Genomic DNA, 13,814 nt, shown 5'->3' with positions numbered 1-13,814 from the left:
ACATTCAAGTTTTTTATCCATAATTCAACTATTGGGTGTTTTAGCACATAAAAATGTGAATCATGGAAAAAATTCTAATTGGAACATTGATAAACCAGCCTACTAGCACTGCATATCCCACAAACCCACGCCCCAAAAGATCAACATGGCACCAAGCTGGGCACAGAGCTTTCTGTTACAAAATAAAAAACACCTGCAAAGATTAATTTCCATTTTTTTATTAAAAAAAAAAAAAAACTTGCAATAAAATTTACTCATCTTCACAATCCTTTATGGTTGCATTATTGTACTAGTACATAGTAACACAGTTGCACATATTTACATTAGAATTCTCTATATAACAAAAATACTGTAGCCGTGATGTATCACTGACTAATGCTTCTAGATACCAGCCGGAAAAACTGTTTTGCTTTCCCATATTGAGCCTATCTATGCTTGTGGGGCACAGTACAATATAAAAGGAAATGAGTGTGCCTCAGTTCAGAGTAATCCCTTTAAAAACAATATAAATGTATTTCTCATCCTCTCAGTTTTTAAGAGATATAAAGTGCATTGGGGGAAGGGTGTGGTGGGATAATATCATGTATAAAACAGGAGAATGACATTATAACAGTTGCACATATAAAGAATGGGAAGAATTTTTATGTCACAAACCAAAGCAGTGTTTCTTATAAGAGCAGAAACCAGAATGGAACACACTGGATAATAGATAAGAGTCTTCTTATTGGCATGCAGAATGTTCTTAGTCAGGAATGTCCTACCATTAGCACTACCATATTTTGTGGCTGGGTGTGGTGAGAGTTGTAGTGCAGGTTTGGCATCTCTGTTTTAAATGCATGAGAACCTGGATGGCCAATGGTATGTGATCTGGGTTATAGGTCCTTCTTGCTAGCACAAGAGATATAGCTTGACAGCTAGTTATGTCAGAGTCATATAAAGAAATCCTAAAGGAGTATATGAAATACAATATTATAGTTTACCCTAAAAAACATCCATCTTTGTTTACACGATGAGTAAGAGAAGAGAAAGCACAAGGCAGTAGAGTTTGGAACTTGTGAAAAATGACACATTTATAGTACAAAAAAGCTGCACAAAAGAAATCAAGTCCGTTGTATTGCAGAGATATACAAAGACTTAAAAATGATGTTATCACATTGTACTGTCACTTGCTGGTAATATTCTGTCGAGTTCAGTTATATGAGATGTCATGCAAAGGAGCTCTCTGATTGCACACTGAACATTTTACATGTGCTTTGCCAAAATCATAATCCCATGCAGTGTAATCACTCACCAGTATCTACTCAATCTACTCATACATATCTACTCAATCAACTCATACATATCTACTCAACCAACTCTTTATATCTACTAACCAACTCATACATATCTACTCAATCAACTCATACATATCGATGTAATCAACTCATATCTACTCAACCAACTCATTCATATCTACTAACCAACTCATATCTACTCAACCAACTCATTCATATCTACTAACCAACTCATATCTACTCAACCAATTCATTCATATCTACTAACCAACTCATATCTACTCAACCAGCTCATTTATATCTACTCAACCAAGTCATATCTCATATATACTCAACTGACTCATCCATATCTACTCAACCAACCCATTCATATCTACTAAGCAAGTCATATCTACTCAACCAACTCATTCATTTCTACTTAACATACTCATTCATATCTTGTCAACCAGCTCATTCATATCTACTCAACCAACACACATCTCATGTCTACTCCACTAACTCATTCATATATACTCAGTTAACTCATTCATATCTACTCAACCAACTTATATCTCATATGTATTCAACCAGCGCAACTCAATCTCTATCCTCTCACAGTATTTTCTCTGAGTTGCAGTATAACATAGAGACTGATGACAAAGCACATAAAGATATGAGCAGGAGCTCATACAAGCTACGTATTTAATGCAGCTATTGGAATGTATTGATTGTTTAGCAGAAGTCTCCAAAAAAGACTTCCAAAATGAACAGACTCCATCATTTACTAAATCAGTGTTATATTGACGTACTTATGTTCTATTAGAAATTATCAAGTATACTTTGATGTGATGATGATGGTGCATTGACAATCAAATGATTCTGTAAAAGCAATATAATACAGTTGGATTTCAGCAATGGTAAATATATAAAGCCCTTCGACCCTTTGCACATGGGTGTTTGGATCCTTGCAGTGCCCTTAGGGAGAAATGCAGTGATCAAAGTTTTAGTTAGCCTGAAAGCTGCTTCCCAGTCATCTAAATGGGGAATGTGTGATCTATGGCAGATGCCTCTGCTGATAGTGGGGACTGCTTGGGAACATTGACAGCAACCCTGATTTATCCCTACCTACACAGACAAGCGAATTAACTGTCAGCATATATGGGCTTTTAGATAATTGTAGTTCTCACTGTGAGGGCAATGGTTATGCTAAAAAAGCTGAGTTCCCCCAAGTCCAGTTTAGGAAAAATAGACTCATGTTATCCTGCTGCTCAGGGTTTTTCAAAGAACCAGTTTGTGAACACACTCTTGGAAACATGGCTGCCACTTTCCAGAACACAAAACAAATGTATACATTGACACAATACCCATGAATCTGCCTGTCAGATATTCTGGCAGTTTATAATCAATACAATTGTATACAAGTATAGGTCTATTATATGGAATACTTGGGACCTGGGGTTTTCTAGATAATGGAATCTTCCATAATTTGGATCACCATACCTTAAGTCTACATCTAAATAGCATTTAAACATTAAATAAACCCAATGAGATTGTTTTGCCATGAATATGGATTGATGCAGCCTGGTTAACCTCAAGCACAAGGAAGATAGGTTTCTGGATAAGGGGTCCCATACCTGTACTTGTGAAAACACAGTTGCTGTCTATATAGGAAACAGGAAATAAATGATGAGATGTTTTTCTCATCAAACAGAATCTTGCCTTTTCTTTTCATTAGAAATGTACATGTTATGCTACTTATCACTATAGGTCTAGGAACAGGGTGCATGGAGAGGGGAAACATTTACACAACCACTGTAAGTACACTATTGTGTCTTTGGCCTACTGCTAAATAACTACACACAGACACTGTATCTAAAAAGGCTTTTCAGTAAAATTGTGTCCGGCTGACTGTATGCACAGAGAGCATCACTTTACCATTATATAAATTGGAAAAACTCTGACAGATTTAGCCGAAATGGTAGAAAAGTGAATTTACTGCTCTAGGGAAACTGCCCCTTGTCACCCTCAGGGCTTTGCAGGGTAAAGGGATATACAGAGGGAGCTGTTTCAGTGGCGAGTGACACCAAGGGGCATATTTATTATAGTGTGTAAGCCAACAGCACCAGTGATGAACCAATCAGATCTTTGCTTTTGTTTTTTAACTTCTAGGTGACCATAAAAATGTAATTGCTGATTGGTTGTTATGTGCAACATCACCGGTGATATTGGCTTACACACTATATAATAAACATGGCCCTGAGTGTCACATATTTACCTGTTAAAGAACTCTCCCAATTTGTTAGAGGCCTGTGTCATGGGACATGAGCAATGCTGTTATCATGGCGCTAGTAATTTGGGAGTTGGCCCTTCCTTCCCTTGCAAATACTGCAGCCTCTGCTATCTCCTTTTGTTGTCTATAAGCAGAATGCCACAGGAATGCAGTTACATGGGACAAACCAGCAACTGAAGCAGGCAGATTTAAAAATGCACCACAAATAAAAATGGATTGTATTGCCTACTGAACAGGTTGTAGGCTATTAAAGGGGTGGTTCACCTTGAAGAGAACATTTAATATGTTATAGAGTGGTCTATTTTAAGCAACTTTTCAATTGGTCTTCATTTTGTATTTGTCATAGTTTTTGAATTATTTGTCTTTTTCTTTCAACTCTGCAGTTTTTAAATGGGGGTCACTGACCCCAGCAGCCAAAAAAACGATTGCTCTGTGAGCCTACAGTTTTATAAACGTTTATTGTTACTTTTTGTAACTTTCGTTTCTATTCAGGCCCTCTCCTAATCATATACCAGTCTCTCATCAAGAGACTGGTTGCTACGGTAGCTTGGACCCTAGCAACCAAATAACTGCTGAATCTCTAAAGTGGAGAGCTCCTGAACTGAAAATATAATAACTAAAAAATGACAAATAATTTAAGATGAAGACCAAGTGCAAATTGTCTCAGAACATTACTTTCTACATCATACTAAAAGTTAACCCATTCAGTGGACTTATAGGATGCAGTGTGGGTTGATCAAACATTTAATATAAATAAAGGGGAGATTTATTAAAGGTCAAAATGGTATTATAAAACTTTTCCTGACTTTCTGGAATTTTGTTAACATTTCACTCATTTATCAAAGCATTTTCCATCCTGGATTTTTCATGATAAAGTTTAAGGTAATGGCGGGATAGGTCAGTCCAACTGCAACAAGCAATCAGCTCTGGTGACATTTTAAATGTTCGAGTGACTAGATTAAATCTTTGGAATTTAGCATTTCCTTTGTCCCAAGCTATATCAATTCTTATAGCCAGATCTCACCCCTAGGGTTGCCACCTTTTCTGGAAAACAAAAATGGCCTTCCTATATTTTTAGCTATTTTCCCAATTTGCATTAAGCATTTTTACCGGCCAGGTGGCAACCCTAGTCACCCCGAGCAAGCTGCTTCTATAATAAAATTAAATATCTTTGTAAGCTAAAACATTGTACGGGCAGGCCTGCAATCTGCCATAGCCAAATCAAGTTAGTAACCAGCTGGAAGGCAACAGAGTTCTCAGAGTTCTCAGGCTATGCATCGTTGCACTGAAATCTGAGCACTGGCTTTTGTGCCATGTGATTCTGAGCTCTGGCCAATGAACTAAGCTGGTTGCACTACAACAAGTTCAAGGCCTTTTGCTTTGTGAAATGTGGTCGGTGCTATATATTTATTTTCACCTTGAAGTACAACTGGAAGATAACTTGCCATTGCCAGAATTACTAAAACATGTATGGTTACTTTTTTTTTTTTACCCTAACAAAAATCTTTGGCATTATACAACTATCTGATGAGTATTCTATGAATTGATATTTACTCATAGATTAACCGCACATAATTTATATTGGATTTTGGAAAGGACACACAGATTTATAATAAAACATTCTTGGTTATGAAAACATTTCTCATAGGTATTTGTCATTTGTATCTCAAATGAGAAATTGTTTCTTGCACTGGCCTAAAGTGGTAAAGCAACTCACAAAAACATATTTGGGCCCTTCCATGTAATGCTATAACAAAAGATGTGTTGTATATGATGGAAAGTGTGTGGATAGAGAAATTCTTAGGACTTTATCAAGAGGAAAGGGAAAAGTAAAATTACATTCTCTGCATTTTTCTTTCATCCCCTTTTCGTCTTGATTGTTCACCATTTCTGGCTTTCTTTGGTTAGCACGAATATGATGCAGCTTCCCAGGATTAGACCGCTAAGGGAAAACCCAGGAGTGTAAAAGTGTCATGATTCTGTGCAGCTGCCTTTCCTGACAATAGCAGAATGGTACGGCAGAACATGCCCCAGACAAATGTATTGCTCTATAACCCTGTGCAGACTCATCATATATACAGAATCATGCACACTGGCTGGCAGAGCAGCCCGACACAGTGAAAAACAATCCTAAGTTTTATGACCATAATTCTTTGCCTTTAGAATTTAAAAATTTGCTGAAACATTTCTTTCCTAACCAAACGGCTCATCTTTTCATTTAATGCAATATTTCCAGAGAATGACACAAGAAACCAGAGATAAATAATAGGAGCCAGTTGGATATGCTACTCACGTACTGGGGGTGTCAGACTTACAGCCCCTCCACCTGCTACACCCTCTATATTACAGGGCCAATTCTCATTTAATTAAGCTCTGTTGTTCCCCTTCCGAGTAGGAGGTATGCCCTGGGGAGTTCTGGGTCACATCACTTGTGGGTAGTTCCAAACAGATAATGTGACATATGTTTTCCCTACTTCATATAAGAACAGATGTCATTTTCTTTTACTACTAAAAAACAAAATAATGATTTAAAAAAATAATTTTTAATATGAAACATAAATGAAACATATGGAAATAATAGAGAATGGTACAACACTGGCATGTGTATACTGTACATACATACATGCATAGAAAGGCTTTCTCATACAGTACGTAAGTGATATTTTTCACCAGAGAGAAGCATCTTTCTCCACATCCTCGGATAGGGGTAAAGCAATAACAGAGGCAAATGTTTCCTATGCCCTGCATGCTACATGGCAGCTCCTTTCATAAAGAAAGCATCACACATAGATCTATGTAAGTATTTCTGCATGCCCTTTCATGACACATTCAGCTGAAACAATACCAATGCTATACAAGACTAAACAAGGACCTAAATACCCGACTTACAGAAAGGCAACACATGCTGTAAATGTCCATAAAGCCCTTAAGAAGATAAAACAGAAATAACAGCTAACTTGTATGCCATCAGCTATTGTTAAGCTACAACTCCCACCATTCCCTAACAAGGACAGTTGAGGGTATAGTACAACACTATCTAGAGGCATGAAATATAACATTGGGTTGGAAACAGAAGGCATTTAAGACAACTATGATGGATGCACCAAACTGATTGTTAGGATTCAGCCAAATACCAAATGTTCCCCAAATGTTTGGCTGAATACTGAGCCCAACACAAAACCTTTATGAGTCAAAGAGTGGGAAAGACCTGTTACAATGAGACCTTCCCTGTTACAGCATGAAATTCATCTCATGTAGACTATTTGGATCCCAGGCATTCTGAAATAAAAATAACAGTAGAGTCTAAAACAAGACCTTCCTTGTAGTGATATTGGTATTGTTTATGAGAAGGACAATAAGCAATGGCCTGTTATAGGAATCATTTAAGTCTAATAGCACAAGGGCATTTTTCTCTGCTGGTGGATTCCAGCTGCTGGGGAAGCACATCACCTGCCACCCACCATTGATTTCTCCAGGGGTGGTGTTAAGTTTCCGGTGCTACTCCATTGTACCATAGCCCTATAAACAGCAATGTGCTTAAGTGCATATCTGAGCACTGTATCCTATGAAGCGTGATACACTGGTATCTGTGGCATCTTCCAGAATGAGAAACTAGAGAGGATATCGTTGGTATTTATAGCAGCAATCTATGCATTGTGTCAGTTACATGTGAGAAGGACCCTAGCAGCATTGCTTCACAGCACCGTTAAACAACACTATCAGATACACACAAACAAAGTGTATGAGTAAGGCCACAGCTGACCATTAATGTCAAATGTCAAAATGAGCTTGACAACATCTTAATGTATTTGCAAAGGAGCATGTTGTATCACTAGCTCCCATGCATTTTGCTAAATAAAGTTGCCCATGTTATTGCCCAGCAAGGTTGGGAAGGTTACCTCTTCCTGCTCCCAGCATGCAGTATTCTTCCCTAGTCAGACACAGTTGGGAGCAGGGAAACTGGTAAAAAACAAGTGAAATTCTCACACAAGGGGCTAGATTCAATTCAGTGAGAAAAAGGTTTATGTGAAAACTCATGAATGAGATTCAATGTGAAATGCAAAGCAATTCAATTCAGAAAATCTATTGTCGCAATTTGTCACGTAAAAAAATGTTGTCACATTCTATTGGAAAAACTTAATCTCATCCATGAGTTTTCACATGTTAAACCATAAGATCACTTTCTCTCACTGAACTGAATCTAGCCCTATATTATGAATGAAATTGAATTCAGAGTATTACAAAGCTTTTTACTTCCACCTTTGATAAATATGTTTCTCTGACTTACCCAGTGTTGCCTTTGACCAATAAGCAGTAGCCCTCTCTGTGTGTTTCACAGTAAGGGGCATATTTATTATAGTGTGTAAGCCCATAGTAACCAATCAGCAATTAGATTTAAACAGTCACCTACAAGTTAGAAATCAAAAGCAAAGATTTCATTGGTTGCTATGGGCAAGGTGATGTTGGCTTACACACTATAATATATATCCCCCTTTTAAATGTCAATCATCAGTCACGTTAAGGAGTTTTTTTGCTTAGGTATCCAATGGACAAGGAATAAGACCCATGGGTTTGGTTCCTTTATGATCATGTAAAACTCACTCTACCTGTGTAATTCACTGGTTGGGAACACACCATGCCTGAAAGACACCTTATACATTCCAGTGCACTTATATCTGTTGTATATCCAAAATATTGTTGCTGCACTGGTTCAAGGTGTGAAAGAATAACTAAAGCTGACTTCATTGGCATAATTATACAGGGGCAGACCCAACAATCATGGGGAAACCCAGGGAACAGAGGGCACACGACTGGTCAAGGGTGATCCATGACCCACAATTTTGCACACATCACTTGTCCTTTGTGCAGGGGTGGGCTGGCTGGCTGGCTTTTTTGAGTAACTGACCTAGTAACCTAACAGATATTTGTTAGGTCTGGCGTATATTTAACCATTCTTAAAAAAGCTAATATACCAATAATGTATGGAACAAGAAAATATAGTGCCTTTATAAACAAGCCCACGCTTTCAGTAATATTCTAATGGTTAATGCACTGTTCCTTAGATACCGAATACACAGCACATTATAGCTTTCTGTGGCTGCTCAGTATATGATGGTAATTGTATCACTAGGGCTCTTCTCTCCTCCAGTGAGTTAGATCTAAATGCACTGCTGAGCCCATGTCTCTTAGAATGGTGCAGCTAAAACAAAGGTAAGGAAGGGATGGAACGATGTGTGTGCAATGGAAGCACCAAGCCTCCTTCTGACCTACTGTCAAAAAAACCTCCCCACACAGATGCTATGCACAATCCTCAGCATGTTAACACACATATCTATAAGGGTTTCTGGATTTGGAGATAGGCAATGAGGTTTAAAATCAGGGATGTCCAAATGTTTATCTACCAGTTGTTAAATTACAACTCCCAGAATACCCTTGCTATAAGGAAGCGCTTAGAATTGTAGTTCACAAGTAGTCAGAGTTTTCCAGGTTAGAAATGTCTGTTTACGTACAGTATGTTGCATAACATACATGCATTAAAGACAAATATACATAGTGAAATGAATGGAAAAACAGTGAAACTACTTTGGAGCTAACTGCATACATTTTGTTTTTAAAATTATATTAAAGGTCAAAAAATGTGTTTGGATAGGTTTTCATGTACCGGTTGGGAATCTGGGACAAACAAGCAAGTATCACGCAATTCACCCTTATAAACAAGTGCATATGCCTTTAACATACCAGCCAGTTCCTGTGAATGACATTAATGCAATTGCTTCTTCCCACCAACATTCCTGTAGCCTTCGTCACTACATGCTTACAAACGCACAGAAAGCAACACATCACTGCTCTAATGGGGGCCGCTGGCTTTCTGTGCAGGAGAGGTAATGTTTGCATCAAACCTACAAATAATATTCTTTGCCAATGCTAAGGAGCCTAATAGGAAACCAGGTCTAATAAACATTACTTGTGTGTGTGTGTAAGAGTAAGAGTTGCCATATTATAAAATGCTTAAAACAAACATGTTTTGTTCATGAGTGGCTGATCAGAAACACTTTCATAGGTTTCACAGTAGCCTCGCAACAGAGAACCAGGAGAATCTGCCAGGAAGGTAAAATAACACAGAGAAGTCTAAAATAAAAGCAAATCCTTTTACTCACTTATAGCCCACTGTTTCTATAAAAATATTTGTTAACCCTCACTGCAACTCCTGTCATTCCCCTGTGCCCCCTGATGTTCATCTGGTATTAATTGTAGGGAAATGAGGGCTTTAACCATGTGCATGCTGCCTATAGCCAATCTGCATTGTTTAATAACGGGAGACAGAGGAAGTGGCTGCAGTGGGGTACTGACACCAAAGGACTTATTTTCTATAAAACAGGGACATTTCTGGAGCATCCCCAATGCTGGGCACATCTCTAGTGAAGGGAGTGCAATGGCATTTTCTGCACTAGAAGAGCTGACTTTCTGTTAACTTTTCTTAAAGTTACCAGGTGAGGCAAAGGTGCTGCTTGAGGAAAGGTTCTTACCTTGGAAAAACACCCCAGGGTAGGCGCACTGATTGCAAACCGGTGATAGTTAAAACACTTGTGCCTAACTATGCTCTTAGTGCAAGGCGCATTAGGCATATGACTCTTGTACTTTATACCTGCTTTGAGGTGAAATTAAAAACAAGGCTCCTGCTGCACCTTGCACCTATGGAATGGAATGCTAGTTAGTGGTGTGCAAGTGAGCACCCATATTACAACAATGTGCTGCCCCATTTGTGGTGGCCTAACCTTGCTCTCAGATGCACACCATTCAAACAAGATTTGCCCATGATATCAGCAGGTGCAATTGCTATAGCATGCTTGGAAACGTGGTGCACTGTGTTTTTTGCACTCTGCACCACTACAGCATACTTCAAATCAGCAGTTAAATTAATCTGTACCTAACAAAAGTCCTGGTGCTCCCAGGCCAGTCCTAGATTTCAAGACATAAAATGGATGGGGTTTAAAGCAAAATAGGAAGGCTTTGGGCAGATCTGGATGTGGGCTTGGTGTTCACAATGTCAACAGGTTTCACCAAAGGTTCACATGACCTGTCATTTGTTCATCTAATGTATACCCTCACACAGGAGTCAATTCTTATTTTGTCCTATTCACTTCTACACAACAGGCCATGGTTGGTAAATGATGGTCATACTGAAATGGTGTTATCTGGCAACAGTCCATATGCACATAGTTTGGAAGAAAACCGTGCATAATATATGAATCCTTTCTACTGTATAGTAAGAACACCAGCTTTCCCTTTTCAACTGGGGTGCAAGTGATTGAGGGGATTGGGCAGAAATTTAGGTTTTTATGCATCTTTCTTAATTGCTCCTAATTATGGGCATCCACTGACAGTTTTAAAGGTGGGAAGATATTTTATACATATATGATTCTCCTGAAGTCTAAAATCAGGGCTGATCCTGCCAACGTGACCATGTTGGCCTTACACTGCTATGTAATGAAATAGCAAACATTGTTTATGCAGTCAGTGGAGAATGGCAGGTCACATGAAGCTAGGCAGTGTTGCTAAAAGACATTTCATCTTGAGTGCATCTGGGAAGGCTGCCCAAGCAGTAACCATAGCTGTCTTCAGATTAGGGCACAGTATTGACTTATGACCTCTCCTTGTTTACTTGCCAAACAATGAAAAGCCGGGAACTTGAAATAAAATGGATCATAGAATGATGCGCCCATATACTGGGGACTGAATATACTGATTAAAACTGGATAAACAAAAAAAATATAATTTTATGCTTTCTTTTTTTTTTTTAAACAGCATCATAGATTTCATTTGCGTTCCATTTGTTCTACCATCCACACCAGGAAAGCCTGCATCTGGAAGCCTTGCACAGGTGAGGAACCAAGGAGCTCTCTGCTCCCTGTTCAACACAACCGGGAGCCCAACAGAAAGAAACTGTGCAGCACATAGCAGGCATTGGGCGCTATTGCTTTTCATGATCAGACCAGGATGGAGTGTGCTGGAGATTTATGGTGGTGGTGATTGGTTTATAATTTTTGGATTTGTCCAAACTCCAGGAGAGCTGGTCTTTTGTCCTCTTCTCCTATTACTTTCCTACAGACAGCAACAATGCTCCAGCTCATGATTTTGCCTCGTCACAGTCTTGGTCAGTAGAAAGATCCACATCTGAAAGTCCTACATCTACTGCCATGATCAAGGAGATGTCTGAGTCACTGCTGACAGCTGGCTCTTGTTCACCTTAGAAAAGAAGAGACATAATCAATATTGTTCAGCTGATGCACATTCTTTCTGCCACAATAATAGGAGAACACATCCCCATAATTGACTGCAATACTTTCTTATTAAACTGACCCTTTAGTATGATGTAGACCTCCGCTGTGGGCTAGCCAACCAGACTTTATGAAAAGCATGATGATGATATGATACAAAGTCTAAGTATCTTTGGCAAGACTGGGAGTGTGACATCAGGCTTGGATGCCATGCATTCTAGATTCCTATTCTAGGAACCTATCCTAGGTTCCACTTCACTGAAAAGACAGGATGGCCAGCGCTGCATAGATTTCTTGGACTACGTAGACAGGGCTGACTGAGACTGTGTAAGCCAGAGGAAGGAAAATACAAATAAATTTAAGGTGTTTTTTTTAGAAAATTGCCTTGTATTGTGGATGTCTTATTGTACTGTATATTTACTTTATATAGTGAGTGGGTCCCTAAGCTCAGTAAGTGACAGCAGCACAGAGCATGTGAAATGAATCAGCAGAAAAGATGGGGAGCTACTGGGGGCATCTTCCGTGGAACAAATCTGCACTGCCTAATGGCTTTGGCACCTTGTGCTGGTACAGAAACTTAAGTCTAATTTTGTTTTGTTATGTTTTAGTTCTCCTTTAAACTTTCAAGTTAGCAAGAAGCAGATTAGGAAGGAAAATCTTTTGAAAGCAACAGAAAGAGTGCATTCCTGCTAATGTGAATCCAGATACAAGTAAGAAATAAGCAAAACAATGTAATTTACAGATCAAAGGGAAGATGACAGATATAAGATTTAGAAGGTTATGTATCATTTACAATCTATTAATTTCTGATTTAGAAACAGAACTCTCTCTCTCTCTGTAACACTTGTAACATCATGTCCAAGGAATATCCAACTCTCACCCTAACTTCAGGTTGGGACTGAACATTAGGATGTTATATTAGTCTAGGAGGTTAACGCAATGGCTGGAACAAATGCAGTTAAATATGGTTAAAATTTTCATACAACCAAAATAGAAGCATCAGATCTTCCCCTACTACAGACCTCAGATGAAATAAAAGTAGCTGTGACAAAATTCTGCCTAAAAATCACAGAGAAAATTTAGAACAAAAGCCCACTATTAACTCTAATACTAAACACTTTTATGCCATCCAGCACTATGAATGAAGCCCTCAAATATTTCACCACCTACCTCCTCTACGGAGCTTTTGCTAGCGGTGCAGCCTAAATGATATATTCTGTATTTCTTTTCATATGCCCCTAGTGCATTATTTTGGAATGTGTGATGGTTTCTCAATAGACAGTTGACAAAGAGCCCAAAGCCATATGCTTAAGGCTTACCAGTCTGACCTGATCCTAGAGAGATGTAATTACTAGAAGTTATTCTTAGAAATCCATATATATACAAAAGTTGTTCGTCAGCATCTTTGTCTGTAACAAACAGTGCCAAGCTGTGGAACACAGAAAGCTGACAGGGAAAGATTGTGCAGAAAGCAGGACACCAGCAGAGGCAGAATAACTTGTACTAATATGTTGGTTAGGGAATGGTGTGAAACCATAAATCATATTCCAATGCAAAATCTCTTGAGTTAACACATCTCATGCTGTATTATTGAATACAAGTCTGCCACTCTGCCCTTCTTTGTAGCTACCTCCCGATTCCCAGCCTGTGCTTTCTGTCAAGGTACTAACCATACACCCATACTTTCACTATAGTTTGCTGGTTTCTCCTCCCATTGGTTCTGGTAATGGGCAGTAAGGAGTGCCATAGGGTGGAACACCTGCAGTATTTATCTTTTCTGCCTAATAAGGCTGTTAGTTTTTACTTACAGCTTGGTTTGTCCTTGCCAGTCAAAGCAGACACATCAGTCATTTACTAATGAAGCACAAGCTCTCTTAGCACATACAATAGAAGTAAAAAAAAAAAAAAAAGGAAATGTAACAAAATTTTAAACACATGTGAAACAGAAATCAGAAGTGGGAGCTGTGACAAACTGGAATCTGGCTTCTGCTG

General features: G+C 38.6%; 1 protein-coding gene across 1 annotated transcript in view; it reads right to left on the bottom strand.

The window, feature by feature from the left end:
• Positions 1-6,067: 6,067 nt before the first annotated feature.
• The window catches only part of rnf150 (ring finger protein 150), a 79,524-nt gene continuing 71,777 nt past the window's right edge, over positions 6,068-13,814 (bottom strand). The window contains 1 exon segment of the mRNA NM_001142081.1: positions 6,068-11,790. Coding sequence (NP_001135553.1) covers positions 11,672-11,790 — 119 coding nt within the window. The 3' untranslated portion in view covers positions 6,068-11,671.

This window comes from Xenopus tropicalis, chromosome 1, assembly GCF_000004195.4.
Source record: "Xenopus tropicalis strain Nigerian chromosome 1, UCB_Xtro_10.0, whole genome shotgun sequence".
Classification (NCBI taxonomy): domain Eukaryota; kingdom Metazoa; phylum Chordata; class Amphibia; order Anura; family Pipidae; genus Xenopus; species Xenopus tropicalis.
The sequence above is the reverse complement of the archived record's forward strand: the minus strand, read 5'-3'. Positions and strand labels throughout refer to the sequence as shown.